The sequence below is a fragment of the Cricetulus griseus genome, chromosome 2 (genome assembly GCF_003668045.3).
Source record: "Cricetulus griseus strain 17A/GY chromosome 2, alternate assembly CriGri-PICRH-1.0, whole genome shotgun sequence".
In the NCBI taxonomy this organism is placed as follows: domain Eukaryota; kingdom Metazoa; phylum Chordata; class Mammalia; order Rodentia; family Cricetidae; genus Cricetulus; species Cricetulus griseus.
Genome location: NC_048595.1, coordinates 75,907,191 through 75,928,880, shown reverse-complemented (window position 1 = coordinate 75,928,880; position 21,690 = coordinate 75,907,191). Strand labels below are relative to the sequence as shown.

Here is a 21,690-nt window from a genome sequence, read left to right as displayed (position 1 = left end):
CTAGGAGCCATTTGGATACTGGGAGTTCTCAAGAGCAACCACATCCACCCATAAAGCCTCTCTGAGCCCACCATCAATGCTGCTTTTGTCAGAGATGCTGGACAATGAAAGCAAAGTTTGTTCTCTCTCCCTTGAGCTTCCCCATCTGACTCCATGCTCTCTCCAGTGAAATGGCTTCCTGAGGTATGTTCACACCATGTTCCATTAGCATGTTTTCTGCCTTCTCTAAACTCATTTCAGATCTAAAATCTGGAAATTATCTCATAATATGGAAGATCAGTGATGGGGGAGGGGGGATGGGGAGGCCACTCCTAAACAGAGCACTCACCCAGCACCTGCTCTGCCACGCCTGAGGAACTGGTCCTTGCAGACAACCCTGACCTGAGAGAAGGGGAAGGGGCATAGAAGGGCAACTGATTTGAGGTCCAGATGGGCCTCCTGACAGTAACACTTGGGCTAATTCTGAAGGAACGCTATGAGATAGTACAGGGAAATGCTGGGACAGTGGGGCAGAAAATGGCAGGTGATGGTAGAGGCAGGTTTGCACAGTCTAGGGAACAGTGAAGAGCCCAATGTGGCAAGAGCAAAGGGCATAGGTGAAGGAAAAGGGAGGGTCATCCATGCAACTATGGAAATTTGGAGATATATTTTTTTAAAAAGATAACTAATGAGTCCCTTCCCGATATCACCACACCCTTGATCAATAAACACAGGAAACTATGTTCAATCTTGTTCCATCACAGTCACCATCCTCTTCTGTTTCTCTACTGTTTCAAAATGAATTATCAAATATCATAGCATTTCAATTATAACTACCCTGAGAATAGACAGATTGTTTACAGATATGCAATAAGAGGTCAGAACAGTCCACTTGCCTGGGGACACAGAGCTAGAGCTCGAGGCAGTAGGACATAGCAATACCACACTAGTCACAGCTAGCTCTCCTCACCATCGTTCAATGACACCAAATGATTTCAGCAATTCTACAGACATGCCTCACTCCAAGCCATGGAGATGTGGTCAAATCCCAGTGCACTGTCATCACTTGTGCAACCCTGGACAAGTCACTTAACCTTTTTTCAGGGGGAAATCACATGCAATAAGGACGATATTACTATTTTCTGCATGGAACAGCTGTGAGGAACATCTGGGACAAGGCACATGGAACAACTTCCTAGATACACAATGAAGAACTGAAAACTCATAGCATTCACTGTTTTAATGCTAATTTTGTTGCTCTAATCAGACAATTCTTTACTGATAATAGGTAGATTTGACTATTAAAAGAGACTTTTACCAGGTAACTACTTTGAAGGCTTACTTTGTCTGGTGGGACTTATTTTGCTCAGAAACCAGCAGTATTAACCAGCAAGTGTGTATGGCTGTGGTGTCTGAGAAGAAACTTACCTGTCTGAGTCCTGCAGAGTCTTTGCCAGATGGGCATAGATGCTCTGTTCCGTCTTTAAATCCCCAGCCAGCCCTTCATAGTCTGATTGTTGCTCTTCCTGGAAATGACAATGGGCGTCTGACATTAGGGGCAGAAGCCAAGGAGTATGGCTTGCCATTATGCAAGCACATGTGTCTAGCTCTGGATTTTTAAAACCACAGACAGAAGACTCCGAGCCAGACTCGAGCTCAGGCCACAGTCACACAGCACCACCTAAAGCAGGAGTTGGGAATGACAGTCTGCACAGTGCCCAAAGGCCCATTAAGCGTGGTGCTACTGGGAAGTGGTAGAAGCTTGAGACATGGGGCCTGGTGGGAGGTCCGCAGGTCATTGAGGATGCACCTCCAAGAGGAACTGTTGGACTCTACCTCTTCTCTCTCCTTTGCTTCCTAGACCTGAAGTGAGCAGATGTTCCCATTCATTGCCTGTCCAACAGTCAATCATTATAGTAACATGAAGCTAACTAATACTCAACACAAAGTAGAGAGCCATGCTACCAACATCCAAAAGCTGTTTGTAAAATATCCTCAAAGACACCTGATTCACACACTCCCGCAGAGCTGCTGGCCTCTGATGCCGCCAAAACTTGATGTTTTCAATTATAATCTAACAAAGCCTAAATAATGATGAAATGCTGTCCAGAAGATACTAAGGTCATTTTTAAAAAGCTCTTGCCAGCCAAAGGTGAGACACTTTGAATATCAAAATAATTATGTAAGATAGAAATTCACAAGATCCAAAATTAATACAAACGAATACATGGGAAGAGGCTTTTCCTTACAGTAAAATGGTAATTAATAAGTGAAGGGAGGATGATGGGATTAGAAAACATAACCATTTGGCAATCGCCACTGTAATAAACAAATCAGCCAACAGACATAAAATGATGCTAAAACTAGAGGGTAAGTGTTTGAAGATCAGGATATTTACAGATTCAAAACACTACCATCAAATTTTTCCTTAGTACACAGAAAAAAGGGCAAATGGATAGTCCAGATTCCTGAAGATATAGTCTTTGTGAATTTATCAAATCCAGCACAGTTAGTAACTAAACACAAGAACTGTGTAGCATGGAACAGAAGAGGGTGTGAACACAGTATGTCAAACACTCTGACATGCTTTATCTCTGGCACAGAGGCTGAACCTAATGATATTTGAACTGCCATTTGCCTCTCTCCCCCATCCCACTCTCACCCCCCATCAGTGCTATGCCTCTCAGGCTGTGGCCTAGTGGGACTTGTGGCCTGGTGGGACTTCTCAAGCTGCCAGCACTGGTCCTGCCATTGCCACCAAATGTAGTTTTTAAGTAAGTCTTTATTGTTTTATTTACCAATAAAGACTCAGTAGAGTAAGATGTTGGGGTAAAAATCTGCTAGTTCAAAGGGGCTGAAAAGTAAACAGCTGACCTTCCTTTTGGGCAGCAGACCCAGCAAGAGAGTTTCTCTCCACTCATTCCAAAACCAAAAAGGCCCATGGATCTCTTAAGTCCCTCCCTACTGTGTGTCTCTCTATCCACATTCCTTGCTCCTGTTTACTCTCTATGGCTAATTCCTATCAACTAGTCACTGATCCAAGGTTGATTTTAATAACAGTCTCAGAGTTTCACAGTGGAATCAAATATCCCACAAAACTGACACTCCCACCAAAGATGCACCAACTAAATCAAATCATCAAAAACAGTCCCACATGAAAAGCACATGGCTGGTCTACACACTTCAAAGGATCAAGGCCTCGAGACTAAAGAATCAAGACTGAAAATTTCAAGGTGGGACCATGACTTGGGCCCTTTGTGCAAAGCGTTCCTGAGACACCTGATGAACTGTGAACAAACCTGAGAATTAGAAGGCAGTGTGTGTATGTGTGTGTGTGTGGGGGGGGTGTATACTCATTTCCTGCTGTGGTAGCTAGATGAATGCCTGCTTACAGGATTCAGAAGTGACAGGGCTTCATGGGGCAACCTTCAGATGACTCAGAAAAGGTAAACCCTTTAGTCTTATGACTCCCTTATGAATTTCAAATTATCTCAAAAATAATAATGTTAAAATGACTGAGGTAATGTGTTCAGCCTATCTGCAGTGTACAACCAGAACTGGTGCTTCCCAATGCTGAAAAGAATATGTCTCCTGTCCTCAGACATTCTTCTCAACCTCACCAGCATATAGAGGACACACAAATGTGACCAGAAAACACAGTTGCGTCTTCTTTTCACTAACCTCTAACTGAAACCACCATTCTTTTCTATCATGTCGCCACAAACCACATGAGCACTAGAGCTAGCTCTATGATTCTGCCAGCTAAAGAAGGTTATTTTAAGTGCCAAAGATATTTCAGAACATTTATTCTTATTACTATTTCAAAGCTACTGTGGTCACTATACTCACCACTAAATTTTGTTATTTAAATACATTCATTAAAAATACTTATATAGCAAAATTTTTATACTTTGATAACTGAATTTCAAAATATTGGTTCTCTTCACAAACCAGTGAATATATAAATACTATGCATTTAAACTTTTTTTTTCTAGGAGATGTGTCTATGGCTTCAGCTGGACTGCTGAAGGAATGCTGGTGGGGGACAAGGGGGGATGGGGGAAGGAAGGCTAAGCAACCTGACCCAGGAAAACAGTGCTATCCTTCCAGGCCCAGCAGATCTTCAGACCCAGGCTGTGCATTCAGAATTGGAACAAGAAACCACCAGGTTAGGCCTGAGATGCTAGTCATCCAGTAGTTATACAACACTTCTGTAAGTCATGCCACAGACCAGGTACTCCTAAATGTTTCTGTATACAACAGCACATAAGCACCTGAGAGGACATCAAGAAAAAGAAACCTACCAAGTCCTTGGTGTTCTCATTGTGTCCCGTCTCACAGTACACTATTTCTGCCTGCCCCTTTACTAGCTGTCCTGACTTTATAGGCTTGTTGGCTTGTTATGCTGAACACTCTCCAGGTAGTCTCTCACTGAGTGTGAATACAACTACAGGTAGAAGTGGTACCTTTCCCCCAATTCTAGACATGAAGACACAAGAAGGGTGATCAAGCCCAACATCAGGATCATGGTGCATGGCATGGTCTCCAGGTCTCTGCTCCTCAGCAACATCCATACCCATCTTAAAAAAGATAAAAAAAAAAAAAAAAAAGCTCTAGCCGGGCGTTGGTGGCACACACCTTTAATCCCAGCACTCGGGAGGCAGAGGCAGAGGCAGGCCTGTGAGTTCGAGGCCAGCCTGGTCTCCAAAGTGAGTGCCAGGATAGGCTCCAAAGCTACACAGAGAAACCCTGTCTCGAAAAACCAAAAAGTAAAGATTAAGGGAATTAATCAATGCATGGTGCCTGGCATGGAGTGGACACTTGGTGTCCCAGTGCTCTGGTGCTGTGCTAGGTACTTTATAGAAACTCTGTACAGTTATAACATTATGGGGTATTACATCAATCTTCCCATCATTCAGTTGTAACTTGAGTTCACTTAACTGATAATCAGTAAAGTCAAGATATGTGCTTGTATGTGATGTCAAAGTTAATCAGAAAAGGCTAGGAAACAGAGTAGTAAATACGGAATTCTAGTGGACAGAGAGGATCTCAGCAGGCCAGGCTCTGAAACACAGTGAAGAGTACTACCATGCCAAGGCCCTGATACCCAGCCCACATCCCCATTCCTCTTCTTCCTGGCAGCTACAACAGCTCTTTGCCGGGGTTTTGAGGCCACCACACTCCTTAGCTTCTGTTTTCATTCCTTTCTCTGCCTTCCATCTCAGGGATCTCAGAAATCTCTCCCCAAGTCTCAAAGAACCTTAGAGACCTCAGAGATGAAAAGATATTGCTTACCACTCCCCAGTGACACTCCAGTGCACTCCATAGGATCCTCTCGAGCCCAATCTCATAGGAAGCTCTCTCCAGCCAAGGAAGATACCCCTCCTCTAGCCAGAAGCACCTACCCGCCTTCACCCGGAGCTTTTGTGCCAACCACCTGTTTCGTCTGAGCAATGCATATAGCAGTTATCCTAAACCAGGCCTGGTGTCTGGCACAAATCAAATCCTGCCATAAACACTCGCTGAACTGATGATTAAATAGGTAAGAGGGGAACACAGGGACTGATATGAATCTTAAGAGCAGAGATTCCTGTGGATATTTTGCATAATGGAAGTCAGAGTGAGTCAACGTCTTCCTAGAAGCAAATTGCTCACCCATGTTAAATAAATGAACTCTTCGGAGCCATTTGCGTCCCATTTCATCAATCACCTATTCCCCTGCGCTGACTCATGCCCCATTAGAATGAAGTCATTTGGCTCCCTCAGCAGAGCTGACAGCCAGTAGATCTCCTTGGCATAGAAGAGAGCTAGGTTGCTTGGGGTTGGTAGGCACTAAGACCCATGTGCTGAGACTATACCATCAACCATCTCCACCAGCATCTTCAGACATGGAACAACCAGTTCAACAGGAGGTCTCTCAGCATAGAGACTTGGCACACATCTCCATGTGTGGCTCTGCACTACATCCTCCATAGCCCTAAGAGTGATTACCCTACTCACCACTATTCTCCGGCCTATTCAGAATGTCCTGAAACATATGTCCCTGAAACACAAAAGTAGTCCACAGGCAGACACTGCTCCTGTGTAAACAAGGCCCTGGGCCCTTGATAAACCAACACAATTCTCTCTTTGATATTCTAAGATTTAGAGGGAGACATCACACACCCATTTAGGAATGACCAGGTCTACATTTAGTCAAAGACAGAGGCCAGAGCCTAGGACGTTTGTCTTTAAAGTCAATGGCACTCCCTCAGTTTTGCCGCAGCATACCACATATTATTTGTTCCCAAGTTGTTCCTCATGGCTGCTGAACTTAGATACTCTACACTGGCTTCTAGAGCATGCAACCTAGAGGAAATTTGCAAGTGTGTCTCCATTAGACCTAATCCTCTTAGAAGGACAGATTAAAATCTGCCTCAAAGACTAGAAAGGACATTTCAGAAAGATCTAGTGACTTATCAAAGGCCAGAGATCATAAGTAGCATGACTGACATTCTGTACCCAACAAGGGCAGGGGGCACTTTCTGCTCTGTCACCGGTTCCTTAAGGACTTGAAGGAAACATGTACAGACCACAATCTGAAAAGACAGCAGACCAGCAAAGAGAAGGCTTAATGCATCACTTCCTGCTAATCAGGGCTATTTAGTGACCTAGTAGATGGATGGGGCCTACTTCAGCAGCTGTGTCATAACCCTGCAACAAAAACATTTCTTCTAACAGTCACAAAATGCAGCCGAATATCCAAACCACGTCAACAACCAAGTTAGAAATCACAACTGTGGCAAGTCACATATAAGCAAGGGGCTTCCCACACTCTTCAGTTGCCTGATCACCTAAGCTCTAATTCTCAAGACCACACAATACTTACTTAGGAGGAACAGAAACAACATCATAGCTTTGAGATCTTTGTAAAAATGGGCAGAGGATAATTCCTAAATCAACACAAAATGGCCAAGGGCATAACAGAAGAAATCCACATTTTTCTACACAGAAACAACAACCATTTAAAAAGCAAACCTTTCTTGGGGGAATAGAGCAGTGATTCTCAACTAACAATCCTTTAAGGGGGTTATCTAAGACCATCAGAAAACATATTTACATCACAAGTCATAACAGTACCAAAATTGCAGTTTGAAGTAGCAACAAAGATAATCTTATGGTTGGGGTCACCACAACATGAGGAAGTGCATTAAAGGGTCCCAGCATTAGGAACCTTGAGAACCACTGAAACAGAGCAAAGACAGTAAAGCTGTAATAGCAGGGACTTCTTGACACCCAGAAATTTACAATTCTGAAATATAATTTACAATTCCTTGACCACAATTTGCAATTACTCCTGCACAAAAGAACTAAAACCTTTGCCAAACTCTTTAGCATTTTGCACAGTTGTTTAAAAATTGCCAAGATGTGGATACTAACAAATGTCCATGCAATGTCTTGGTACCCATGGTTATATGAGGGATCTATAGCACAAAATAAATAAATGTAATAAATATTCAACCTGCTTCATAAGATTATAACTATACAGATTAACTATACAGAACTAAAATGTTATTTCAACAGCAAAATTTAATAACTATATTATGTAAATACATGAAGATGTAGCCCTCTAAACTACTTGTTTTAGCTAGGGTTTCCATTGTTGTGATGAAATACCATGACCAAAAGCAAGTTGGGGAAGAAATTGTTTATTTGGCTTACATTTCCACATTATAGTTTATCACTGAAGGAAGCCAGAGCAAGAATTTAAACAGGACAGGAACTAGGAGGCAGAAGCCATGGAGGGATGCTGCTTATTGGCTTGTTCCCCAAGGCTTGCTCAGCCTGCTTTCTTATAGAACCGAGGGCCAGCAACACAAAGATAGCACCATCTACAATGAGCTGAGCCCTACCCCATCAGTCACTAATTCAGAAAACATCCTACAGCTGGATCTTATGGAGGCATTTTCTCAATTGAGGCTCCCCCTTTTCAGATGACTCGAGCTTGTGTCAAGCTGACATAAACCAGGACGATACCTATGTAAACTATCTAGCTTCAAAACAGTTGACTTATTACAGGCCGTGAACACCTCAACAGTTCCACCAACTTCGGTCCAAGTCAAAACACCAGACATTGGCTGAGACATAGTTCTTGCACATGCCCTTAGAGGAATGAGAGAAACAGAAGAAGGATCCAGGACCTAGATTCCCAGGCAGCCCAAGGCTCCCTTCACCCATGATGACATTCTCATGAGGATCCTCCAGGTGCCAACACACAAACTGGTGAACTAGAATAGGAGCTTCCCTGTTCATACAGCCATGCCCAGGACTGGGTCTGTCACTGAAGCACCATGAAGGCACTGGTTGCTAAAATAGTTCCATGACTACTGGAAAACAAATCCTGGCCTACCCATCCACTCTAACTACAACAGCCACTCTGGTTACCCCTATGGGCCCTTAACTGTGCACTCCACAACAGAATAAGTGCAGGTTGGTATGGCTCAAGGGCAGTCTCAGCTCTAAACCAGTCTAAGTGCCTGTATCTGTCCAGATGGCTAATGCGCATGCTGTCCAGTTTGTTAATTATTATGAGAAGCACCTTTCACAAAGCCACAAGTCACAATCAGCCATTCATCAGAGAGCTAATTTGCCTAATTCTGAAAAGGTTTAAAGAACTTAACTTACAGTTAATACCTCTTCTTTTGCAGGTCAGGTTGCCCAACTGCATCATTCATATAATAACCAAACTCACATTTCCAGAGCCAAGTACAGGGTACTAAGCCCTGGATTCAGAGATAATCAATCACCCCCGCCCCCAAGTGCCTGCCAATGGTGCTGTATCTGGTGCAGGGGAGGAGCAGAGAGGTGGAGTCAATGACAGCAACCAGAGGAAGAATGTGTGCTACAAAACAGAGGCCAGTTCAGTGCTATGGGACCAAGGAAGGTCACTCTAGACAGTGTTAAGGATAAACATAATACCACATAAGCAGACGGGCAAACATAAGCAAAGGCACCAACTGTACTTTCAGGCATTGTCAAGCTCCACAGTTCGTTAAGAGCAAAGGAGACTAGACCAACAATGACAGCCAGAGGAGGAAGAGCCACAACTTCCTTATTGCTTAGAATCCAACATTTCTCAAGAGATGATCCTTAATGGAGCAGATACCAGGCTCCTCTCCCAGGAAGCTGGAAATTCTTAGTATTAGGTACACAGCAAACAGGAATGACCAGACGAAGGATACTAATTTGCAGAGTTGCTAGACAAAGCCTCCCCATCCCACCTGTTGTTGTAAGCTCAACTGTCGGCGAGAAGGCACTGGATAGTCCCTATCAAAGGAGTTATCAAATAAATTTCAGAAAAGGACATGAATACATTTGCATGTAGACACCCAAATTCAGTCAAGCTTGCCTTAGAGAAAATGAGTTTGCTGCCTGGTAACTGCTGAGAACACTTTTCTGTTATGAAGCCATCACTCCCATACTTGAGCTCCTCTGCAGTCATTAAATAACTGTTCTGCTGTGGATACAGTACTCTGATCCAATGAGCTGGTACCTCTATCCTGCTCATTGCATGGGTAGGATACCTACCCAGTCAACATGCCAGATAATTAGAAGGCTCGAATATTTAAGTCCAACAAAGTCTTAGTCTCCCTTGAAACTATAAATTCAAACCTTTCACATGCACCAGGGTGAAAAGGCTGGGCCTGCAAATAAGCATTAAGGTGTGTTCATATATGAGGCTCTTTCTCCATGGCACACAATGTAGTTCCCCTCCCTGGCCCCTCAGAAGCCTGGATCTAATAATACAACAGAGCTAGGAGACTGAATCTCTGGTTCTCTGGCCAAGTTCAAGTGCAGAATCTATTCAAAACCTGGTGGTTCCTAAGTCAGAGTTTTGTTCAATCTTTGCAGGAAAGCAAGGGGTAAGATCCATATCTACCTCCTGAACATGGAGCAGAATTAATTTAACATACCAATCATTTAGAAGGAATTCAGTACCCACAAAGAAATGGGTAATATTTTGTAAAGTCCCACTGAACTATAATAGGAAGAACTAGAAATCAGCCAATACTGCCTCTATAATTGTGTTAGTACAATTGCACCTTCATCATTGTTTTATTTTGACCAAGCAAACTACACTGTAAGCTTAACAAGGAAACAGTAGTCCCTCCTTCCCTCCCCAGTTTTCTCCTCAAAGCCTCACTCCCAGGCAAAACTAACTTGCAATTCCTTAGGTGCTACTTCTGCTCTGTCTTCAGCTGTCAACATGACATTCTCACTCTTGTGTTTCCTGATTTCTTACATTTCAGTTTACCAACTGGCTTGAATCAGGAGTGTGGAGATTTAGATTTATCTCTTGCATCAGTCATCTGCATCTCAAGACACCCCCCCCCCCCGCCAACAACGGTATCATTAACTAGTTGAAACAAGATTTGCATTACATTTATAGCCACACAAATACTTGCCAAGCAATGCAGCATTCATGATCACACATTTTGAACTTTTGGAATTAGTAACTAGTTTTCTGTATTTGCCTATTTAGTTCATACAATTATTATAAACTGCAAATTTTCTCCAAATTCTCAGAAAAAATTTAAATCACACTAATAAAGTCAAACACATTAGTAATTGATCAACTCTGCTGTAACTTCCCAGAGGAGTACCAGATAGTACTCTGCCCTCAAAGACCCAAACTTGGACTCTCCACTAAGTAGCTCAGCTGTCACTCTGGACTTCCCTTCAGCATATCCATGGGAAACCCCTACTTTTTGGATCCTTTCTCTCTCTCGGGTTAGTCCTTTGTGTATATGGCCCTTCTATCAGCCAAGAACTTCTAGGAGAATACATGCAAGACAATTTAAGGTAGCACATATCTGAAAATACTGGCTCTGCTCTCACACTGGCTGACAGACTAGCTGAGGACAGAAAGCTAGGCTGGAAACCACTCTCCCTCAAAGTTACAGAGCATCACTTCCATGGCTTCAGTGTCTAAAGCAGCTGCTCAGAGTTCTGATGTCATTCTAAGTCCCTCTTCCTACATGGTGCATGTTGCTCCCCTCTCTGGAGCCTTTCGGTTCCTTTCTTAGACACAAAACTCTGGAATATCATAATGCCTTACCTCAACCTATGGGTCTTCCTTTATTCCTTGTGCAGGAACAGGGGTCTTTCTATACTGGGACAAGGCTCCTAATACCTGGACCTGCTTCTGCTTTGCTTCCTGGTGCTCCAGTTAGTCATATTTTGGACTTGAACCATGTTTCTAATTTCCTTATTTTCACCTTTTCCTTATCTTCTTGTTTGTTTAATTCTGTTTTCTGGAAGACTTATACAACTTGTATCTTCAACTTTCTAACTCTTATACTATAAATGTTTATGTCAGCAATCATACACTGAATATCCAATCTGTCATTATTCTGATCTTGTGTGTGTGTGTGTGTGTGTGTGTGTGTGTGTGTGTGTGTGTGTGTATCACAGCATGTGTGCCACAGCACTAATGGAGGTCAGAGGATAACTATGTGGAATGGGGGGGGGGGAGTAAGCTCTCTCCTTCCACCTTTATGTGGGTTCTGGGGATCAGGCTTATATGACAAGCATTTATGCCCACTGAGTCATCTCATGGATCCTGAGCTTACTTCCTACTTTACATTGTTTTGGTATCAGATTTTTGTGGTTTAAAAAGCTATATAATTTTTACTGTTGCCATTTCTACTATATATCCCCTCCAGGTACTTTAAATAAGGTCTCACTCTATAGCCCAGGTTGGCTTCACACTAATGATCCCCTGTTCTCAGCCTTCCAAGTGTTAGGATTATAGGCATGAGCCACCCACCCATATTTCTATTTACCTTCCCTTCCTTCTCTTTCTTTAACACTTTCTCCCATTTGATGAACTTATGCCACTCACCTTTTAAATACTAAATGCTCAGAAATGGACTGAGCAATAGTAATCTTACTGGGAGATGTACAGGTGAAAACCAGCTGTTTGAAAAGGATCTTCAACTTTCAGTATCTTTCATTCTTTTCTCCTCTGGGAGGAATCTCGCTGGCTGGGGTCTGCATACTTTAGTCACTTGATTCCCTCCATTGCCGTTTCTGCTATATAATTTTCTGCTGTCTCCAATGACCCCCAGGCAGGCACTTTTATTGCTTACATTCTCCAGAGATCTCTTGCAGGCGAGGAAGAGAAGGGGGCCGCTACCTGTCTAGAATCTCAGTTAAATCTCTTGTTTTCAAAGGTACTGGCCACATCTTATGTCTGTTGAGTCTTTCTTGAGGTATAGCCGATTTGTCAGCTTGATTTTTGTTGGCTATTCTTTATGTGCCACAGTGGCAAAATTGAATCCTGTGCAGTTCCCACTCATCCAAACATATATAACATCCCAAATTCTGTTAACTCACAGCTTCTGTTGTACAGTTCACCTACATAGCCCCATGTGCTTTCATTATTCTGCGCTTACACTCTTGTTTTCAGTGAAGTATCAGTAGTAGGTAGCAGCATTATACTTGGATTTAATCCACCACAGTTACCAAGTAAGATGTGAATTCCAAGACTAAACAGGAGAGGAAATGGGCAACGGAGTAGTACTTGAGCCCTCAATGAGTGGACTGGGCACAGGAGCAAATTCAGCTAGGGAACTGCCATTTAACATGTGACCAGGGTAAGCACTTCCCTTCTCTGACTTTGCTTCCCTTCCTATCAGCTGAGGATCATATAACACAAAGGAAGTTCTATGTGCCATAAACACAGGAGTGAAGTCTGTTAAAGTGGTAGTGGTGGATTATGCCTCGGATCCCAGGGCTCCAAAGGTGGAGACAGCAAAATCAGAGGCTCAAAGCCATCATAACTACATAGTGAGTTTGAGACTAGCCAGGGCTACATGAGTTGCTGTCTCAAAGAAAAGGTTCTTACAAGAGTTTAAAATAAACAATTACACTGAAAGGTGATTCACATATGAAAGGAAAAGATGCTGTGGTACCTGAAGCATCAGGTCCGTCTGACTGCCACTTTCTGTTAAACATTTGACCATGTGTTCTTGAGTAGGGAGCTGTTTATTGCTTTCGCTCGGAAGACTCTTGCAATGATTCTCCACTGCCTTCTCTCTCTCATTCACTTCATTTCGTAGTTTTTCAACTTCATTTCTAAGTTCCTACCATAAGAAAAAGAAGAAAAACACAATTTACTTGCTAAGAGTTCAAGGTGAAAATCTCTTACCGTAAAGTTTCACTTCCCAAGTTATGACGAAAACAAGCTCATCAGTGTATTTAACAAATATAGCATTCTTTCTCATTTAGAGTTTTACAAAAACCAATTTTCAGAACATCACAAATTTAGAAAAGTCTTTATGCACATGATATTATTTACAATGCTGAAAAACCAGAAAAGCAAACAGCCTGAAACAAGGAAAAAAAATAAGAGAAAAATTATAGAGAATAAAATAGTTATAAAAACACAATTACAAGTAAAGACAAAGCAGGATAATCAAGCTATGTGTATAATACAATGCTGGTTATTTCCTTCATGCTTATCCAACTGAGGGAGCACTGTGAGAGGACACCTAAACGGAGGGATGATAGCGGTTTTCAGGAAACTTTTATCTTGTCCCTGAGTTTCTAAAATCCTTTTTTACTTTTGTCACTGAAATTCTAAAATGCATGTAATCAATCAGAAAAGGGCTTAACAGTGGTCATGAAAAACCTGTAATAATGCACAAATAATCTTGGTAGGAAATTTTTTTAAAAGAGAGAGAGAAAAAAAAGCAATATACAGTAAGACTGCCACTATCTTATGACAGGTGTTTGTGAGGCTGATTTTTGAAGTTGACTATTTGGAAAAGCAAAAACTGAACAACCCAGATGTGCACCAAAAGGAATAAACTGTGACAGTTTCACCACAGAACACTTGCACTGTGAAGAAAAAGGAATAGGGTCTCTCTGAAGATGCCCCAGAGTCATCTCCAGAACATAGCAATGTAGATTTGAAGGGAGGGCGAGCCAGGAGAAATGAGAAAGGAGAGCATACTGCCATGTATTTCACCATAACACAAACTAAATGGCTGCCCCTAAGACAGAGATCTGGGTAGAAGAAACAAAAGAAAAGACAGAACTAGCTTACAGATGTGGCCATTTAAAATTTGACACAATTATCTCTTTTAATGTTCCCCTAAAACTGAAAACAGAGCAAGCAAAGCCACAATGAGTGGCTTTGTTGGGTTGAGCAAACAGAAACTGCTTCAGTCAGTAACCTGTGGGTGGAGTAACGAGAACACATACTCTTACTGAGGTATCTCTCCACAGACAATGGGGAAGACAAACCATATTAAAACTGTTTTAAGTAACTACGTCAAAAATAATACTAATAATAGTATTCTGAAGTACATGTACATACCTAATATATATTTATTAAGTGAGTAGTTACTTAATCCCATTAGAACTGGGACTAATAGGAAAGAAATACAAACAGGAACAAAATTAGACTCACTTTAAACCTGACTCTGAGCTATGCACATGCACTTACACTTTGCTGTTTCCTTCCTTCCACTGAGAAGGGCCAGCATCAATGTCCTGCTGGTGTCCAGTGTTTTCAGCTATTCTCCACCAAAACTATGTGCTTTTTCTGTGGTTCCCAAAGTTTAGTACTAAAACAGAAACATCTGCATCCTGACAACTAATGCTGCAGACCTCTAGAAAGGTAGACCCATCACTTTATATTCTAACAGGTCCTCCAGGTAGCTGTTTAGCACATGAAGTTCATCTCATGAGAACAGATGACTAACTGCAGACTTGGGACAGGAGCATAGAAGATGAGCCCAGATATCTTTTCATACCCAAGAGGAATTAAGGGATCAAGGTCAACAATAAGCACATCCAAAGGGAACAAGCAGAATAAGTTTTTTCCACTATTAAGGGAGCAAACAGAATTTTCATAAGGATGAGCACGGAATTCAAATACATCAAAAACCCACATTAAATGCTGAGGATACGGCTTAGTGGAAGAGGCTTAGTACACACAAAGCCCTGGGTTCAATCCCTAACACATGTGCACACACATGCACAGTGGGCTTAAGGAAATCCATGAATTCATACCACTTTAAAAAACAAAACAAAAAACCACTTTAGTTACTTTGTTAGGCAGAATAACTAACTGTTCCTCCAGAGATGTTCCCACTCCCATACCTATATGGCAAAAAGGAATAAAGGTTAACAGATGAAATTCAAGCTGTTTATCAGCTGACTTTAAAGGGCACGTGTCATCCCAGATTATCAAGGTGGCTCCAATATAACTACAAGGGCCCTTGAAGAAGGAAGGGATAGCAGAAGACATCATGTAGCACTGAGGATGAAAAAGGGCCACTGTTCCAGAAATCAGTCAGCCTCCAGAATCTACAGCCTCCAGGAGGAATACAATACAACCCTAAGACCTGGATTTGGTGAGCCCTGTCTCAGACTTCTGACTTCAGAAGAGTTAAGACTAAATCTGTACTGAGATTACCTGCTATAGCTGAAACATGAAATTAATGCCTTTTTAGGTGTCTAGAGAACCCCTTTTGTTATTTTTATGTTTAATTTTTACTATATGAACTGCTCCTCATAACAAGCAGCTAGATAAGAAGAAACAAGTACATTTTTCCAGGCATATTTAGCTATAAAATGGGAAAAAATAAAATCAGATAATCACCATTTTGTAAACAATAACAAAATCAGAGACTCCAATATTGGGGAAAAACAAAAATATTTTTAAATTAAATGTTGCCCCTTCAAGGGAAAACGATGAGGCTACCTTAGATCCTTAATCCAAAATAAGATCACAAGCTATCATGAACTCTAAGCAGTAAACCAAAATTCAATTCTAGAGGGGGTACACAATTTTTTTGGTCATATGTTTGTTTTTAATTCTCCACACAAAACTGTCCCTGGTGTCTCTGGGTTATTAGTTCTAGACCCCCAAAATGATACTACAAGTAACACCCAAGTCCTCCCTATAACAGTAAAATACTTGCATAGAATCTGTCCACATCCTCCAATTGCTATAATATTTAGAACAATGCAAATGCTGTCTGTACACAGCTGTTACACAATATTGTTAGAGAATAATGGCCAGAAGTGTCTACATTTAATACAGACACAATTTTCAACTCAAGCTTGGTTAAATGTGTAAATGCAGAATCCAGACACAGAGCCAGCTGTAATGCTAAAGCAACAGTAACAGAATAATAACCAATAAGCTAGTCCTGCCAACAACTTAAGCCATGTTCTAGTTGTGAATGCTTTTGGACCCTCTCCAACTGCAATGAGTTTTTAGATTATTTTAGATTTTTTTTAGATTATTTTAACTTTGATTTAAACTTTTTGCCATTTTTAATTATTCTATTATACCATGACTTATAAAGAATATACAGCAAGTAAATAAGACACTAAAAAGAACAATTAAGAAAGAAAGAAGAGGGGGAGGGGAGGGGAGGGGAGGAGAGGGGAGGGGAGAGAGGGGAGGAGGGAGAGGAGGAGAGGAGGGAGAGGGAGAGGAGGGAGAGGAGGGAGAGGAGGGAGAGGAGGGAGAGGAGGGAGGAAGGAAGGGAGGAAGGCAGGCAGGCAGGCTGGTGTGATGCCTCAAACCTGGACAGCCTAGTCTACAGAGAATATTCTTGGCCAGCTAGGTCTGCAGAGCAAGACCCTGTCTCCAAAAATCAAAACAATTCTATACAATCTTCTCATTTAGCAATTTTAACAAACAGAGCAAAATTAATTGCACTGTATCCTTACAGTCTCCAACTATTTGAGCCTCCACATAACATGTTATTACAGTGTACTGCTTTTATTGCTGTGGATATCTTTTAGCTTTAGATTTAACTTTTCAGGAAAATCTGAGGAATTTCTAGGTCATAGGTTATGCATATTTTGAGATAGTAACCAAAAAAAGCACAAAACAAAACAAACAAACAAACAAAAAAGCCGTAGGCTATGTTTTATCACATCCCTGTCAGTACTAGTTTCCAAACTATTTGCTAATGGAACTGATAGAAAAAGCTTCTCCATAAGTGTTTAAATTTGCATTTCCTTGATCACCAACCATGTCTGTGACTACTGTTCATACCCTCTTGTAAACTGTTCTTGCCAGCTATGAATGACAATACTTTAAAGAACAGTTCAAACAAAAGCTGTTCCTTTAAGAATCATCTACAAGGGGCCTACAGAGATGACTCAGCAATTAAAAGCAATTGACTGTTCTTTTAGAGGACTGGGTTTGATTTCCAGCACCCACATGGCAGCTCATAGCCATCTGTAACTCCAATTCCCAGAGAGCTGATGCCTTCTTCTGGTCTCTGTGGGCACATGGCTATGTTAGTGGTGCATAGACATACATGCATGCCAAGCATTCATATACATAAAAAAATTAAAAAAGAATCACCCAAGGTATGCAATTACAAAGCACAGATTCAATTCTCCCACATCGGAATTCCTTCCAGGGCAAAGTCCATCTAACTTCCTAAAGCTATTACAGAGGAGGCAGGAATCACCTGTCCAAAAATCAGGACTTTATTATATATTTCCCCTTGGGGTCTTGTTGCTGTTTCTAATCACGATGAACACACACCAGTGCCAGAGAAGCAGCTGTGACTGTGAAGTGTGCACACAGGAGATCTGGAATGCTCCTACATTTAGAGTCAATGGAGCACAAGCTATTGGGGGGCAAGCACTTACCATGACCCAGACCTTGTACCAAACATTGTCATAACTAATCTGTTTCATCTTCAAAATTTATGATGTTTTTAATCCCAGCACTCAGGAAGTTGAGGCAAGAAGAATTCTGAGTTCGAAGCCAGCCTGATCTACAAAGTTGAGTCCCAGGCCAGCCAGGGCTCCCTAATGAGACCTTGCCTCAAAAACAAACTTATGATGACCTTTGAGCCCCACCTGACTCTGGCTGAACCCTGGCAACCTCAAAGCTCTCTGCTTGCTGCTAAGCCCACTAGTTTTTTACATTGTAGGTATGTACTCAACTCATGACCCTCATGCTTGCTGTACCCAATGCCTGTGGTTCAGGGCTGTCCTTCACCTCCTGCAGGTCATGTCACCTCACTCCAGTTTTTTAACCTCCCTCTCTCTGCCTCCTTCTCCACACTCCTTTCCTCTATTATCCCTTTCCATAGAACCTACTAATATAGTATACCTATTTGCTGTGAACATCTTCAGTCCCACAAGAGTGGATCATATTATATTTACTGCTGCAACTCTATCCCCTATAATGGCACCATACATATAGAAAGTACTATAACAGGTTAAAGAGAGTCATAAACTCTTTGACTTTTCCCCCACCGAGAGAAAGGGATTCTGTGTCTCCACTTTTTAAAGCTTAGGGATGTAGTGACTATTGCAACTTAAAGAACACGGGTCATTTCAAGCCCATGCCTGGAGTTTCTAATTCCTGTCTCTTCGAGCACATTCTCGGAGGCCTCCAAGTCCTACACATCAAAGAGGCATGGCCATCCTAATTCTCCTATGCTGGAGAGGCCAATTGCAGGTACTCCAGTTGATAACCTCGGCTTAATTATCCACCCATCTCCAATAAGGTACCAAACATAGGAATCATTTGCCCTCCAAAGCAGCCCACCTATCAAATGCACACAAGTCCACGTAGAGCAGAAAACCAATCAGATGAGCCCTGCCTAATTCCTTGGCTAGTAATATGAAATACAAACTTATCATTTTAGACACCAACTTTGGGGATGATGTATAATACAGCAATAAATAACCAAATCAGCACTCAATGAAATATCTAAGCATCTATTAGATAAATGAAGAAAAAATGAGGGAAATAATAAGTAAGTAGAAGATGGAATTTGGGGTCGTATGGTGCTCTGCCAATGAGGTACACTCCAGCCCTGCTCTGTTGTATTTGTTTCTTATTAATTTTTTGGCTTTTTGAGGGGCCCACCACCCAGCTCCCAAATAACTCGCACACGGAGTCTTATTATTACATATGAATGTCCAGCCTTAGCTTGGCTTGTTGCTAGCTAGCTTTTCTTAACTTTAATTAACCCGTCTACCTTTTTTCCTTCTAGCCTTTTATCTTCCTTCTGTGTATCTTACTTTCCTTCTTACTATGTGGCTGGTCCCTGACATCCTCTTCTCCTTGTTCTCTGGCTGCTTTCTTCCTCCTTTCCTCTTCTATCTATATTCTCTGCCTGCCAGCCCCACCTATCCTTGCACCTGCCTGGCTATTGGCTGTTCAGCTCTTTACTGACCATCAGGTGTTTTAGACAGGCACAGTAACACAGCTTCACAGAGTTAAACAAATGCAGCATAAACAAAAGTCACACACCTTAAAGTAATATTCCCCAGCACTGCTCCCATTTTATGAACAATAAGACCAAGGGAAGCTAATTTGCTTGTGATCACAGTGACTAAGGAGCAACACCTGGCTGGTTACAAACCCTCTTAGTTTACACCTACACCAAAGCACATGTCTAGAGCTTTTTTGTAATAATGCAATGATCTTAATTAAACCCAATCACCACACCACTTTGAGGGACCACTCACAAAAAAAGAAAACAAAAATCTATGAATTTTAAGACCTTATTTTAAGATAGGCACTTAAACATATCTTTTTAACATCATGATGGAACAAGAGTCTGATCACTCACATCTGTGCAAAAACTAGACACGAGCAGTCTATAACCCCAGAGCTGGGCAAGGAAGCACAGAGACATGCAAATTCCTAGAATTCACTGGCCAGCCTGGCAGAAACAATGAGCTCCATGTTCCGTAAGAAATCATATCTCAAAAAAAAACAAACAAACAAAAAAAAAAAAAGGTGGTGAACAACAGAGGAAGATCAACCTCTGGTCTTTAGCTCATATACTGGCACACATGTGCGTATGTTCACATGAACACATACATAAACTATACACACACACAATAAATCTGCACACTACCTTAGGAAGAGTGTGCTTCTTTAGATTAGTTGTGAATATTGTTTTAATATACTTTTAATTGGTAAATAAAAATATTTATGAGTAAAATGTCATATTTTGATGTATGTATACACTGTGGAACAACTATTTCAAGCTAATTAACACATTTGTCACTTAAATGTCTCTTTTTGTGATATTTAAAATTTGTCCTTTTAGCAATATTAAATTTCTAAATATTTTATATTCACTGTGCCATACAACAGACCTGGAAAATTTATCTCTCTTGTTTGAAAATCTGTCTTTTTTGGTCAACATCTCTCCATACTCCTCCACAAATCCCTATACTCTAGGAAGCATCATTCCACTCTCTACTTCTGGAGGATCAGCTCCTTTAGATTCCAGGCCCACTCATGCTGTTACAAATGACAGTTTCATTTTATGGCTGAATAATACTCCTGTGTGTATGTGTATGTTGGGTGTGGAATACTTAGCTTGCTTCCATTCTTTACTGTTGTCAATAGTGCTGTAGTGAACAAAAAATGAGAGTGGAAATATTTCTTCAACAATCATTTTGGCTGTATACACAAAAGTGCAATTACTGAATCGTGAGATAATTCTAGTTTCATTTTCTGAGGAACCTTCATACTATTCTCCAAAAAACGATTCCCTAATTTACATCCACACCAACAGCTCATAGGAGTCCCCTTTCCCTGCATGCTCCCCAGGATTCCTTATCTTTCAATTTTTGGTAATACTCATCCCTAATGGCTTCAAGGTGATATGTTGTTGGGGTTGTAATTTTGCATTTCCACAATAACCAGCAAGGAGGAACTTTTTTTCATAAGTAACTATTTGTATGTTTTCATCTGAGAAATCTAATCAAGTCCTTTGCTCATTTGGTTTTCTTGCAGCTATGCTGTTTGGATTTCTTAAATATTATTGATACTTATCAACTTCTTATAAGATGTGTGGCTTATACATACTTTCTCCCAAGTTATAGGCTGTCTCCTCTCTGTTAAATTGTTTCCTTTGCTTTTTTTAAAAAATGTTTCTTTTGCTTTGTAGCCTCTGCTTTCAGGATCATATCCCAAAAAAGAACAACTGCCTAGAACAATTGTTACAAACTTTACCTTCTTTGTTTTACATCTAGTTTTGTGATCATTTTTCATATGGTATGAGATAAAGATCCAATTTCACTCTCACCTTTCAAATTTTTGGTAATAGCCATTCTAAGAGTTTTAAGGTGATATATTGTTGTGGTTGTAATTTGCATTTCCATAATGACTGTTGTCCCACCTCCTTTCATTGAGGATATTATTCATTCCTAGTCCAGGACCATATTTTGATTATATCTGCTTTGCTGCCTATTTGATAAAAAGTAAAGTAGTATCCTAATTCCTTAAAAGTTCATACTTCATCCTAAGTGTGCATCCTTCATGTGCATAGTACTACAAGTCTATGTACACCCATCTCTATGTTTCACTTTTTCCTTTAAACAAATACTTGTCAGACCCACAAGGGTGGGTTTTTTTGAGGGGTGATTCAAGTTCTAATTAAATGGTTCTCACCCTTCCTAATGCTGTTACAGTTCATGTTGTGGTTACCACAACCACAAAATTATTTCATTGCTACTTCATAACTAGTAGTAATTTTGCTACTGTTATGAATCATAATGTAAATAACTGATATGTAGGATATTGTTATGTGACACCTGTGAAAGAGTCATTTGATCCCCAGAGGGGTCACAACCCACAGGTTGAGAACTGATGTTCTAGTATGTGTCTGTCTGAAAATCATTATTCTAGTATCCTTTATTATTTGC

General features: G+C 41.1%; 1 protein-coding gene across 4 annotated transcripts in view; it reads right to left on the bottom strand.

The window, feature by feature from the left end:
* The window catches only part of Cdk5rap2 (CDK5 regulatory subunit associated protein 2), a 178,995-nt gene that overhangs the window by 84,176 nt on the left and 73,129 nt on the right, over positions 1-21,690 (bottom strand). For all 4 annotated transcript variants that reach the window (XM_027400255.1, XM_027400258.1, XM_027400257.1 and 1 more), the window contains exons 13-14: positions 12,936-13,106; positions 1,408-1,505 (exon numbers count right to left, since the gene is read on the bottom strand). In XM_027400255.1, coding sequence (XP_027256056.1) covers positions 1,408-1,505; positions 12,936-13,106 — 269 coding nt within the window. The remainder of the gene's footprint in view (positions 1-1,407; positions 1,506-12,935; positions 13,107-21,690) is intronic.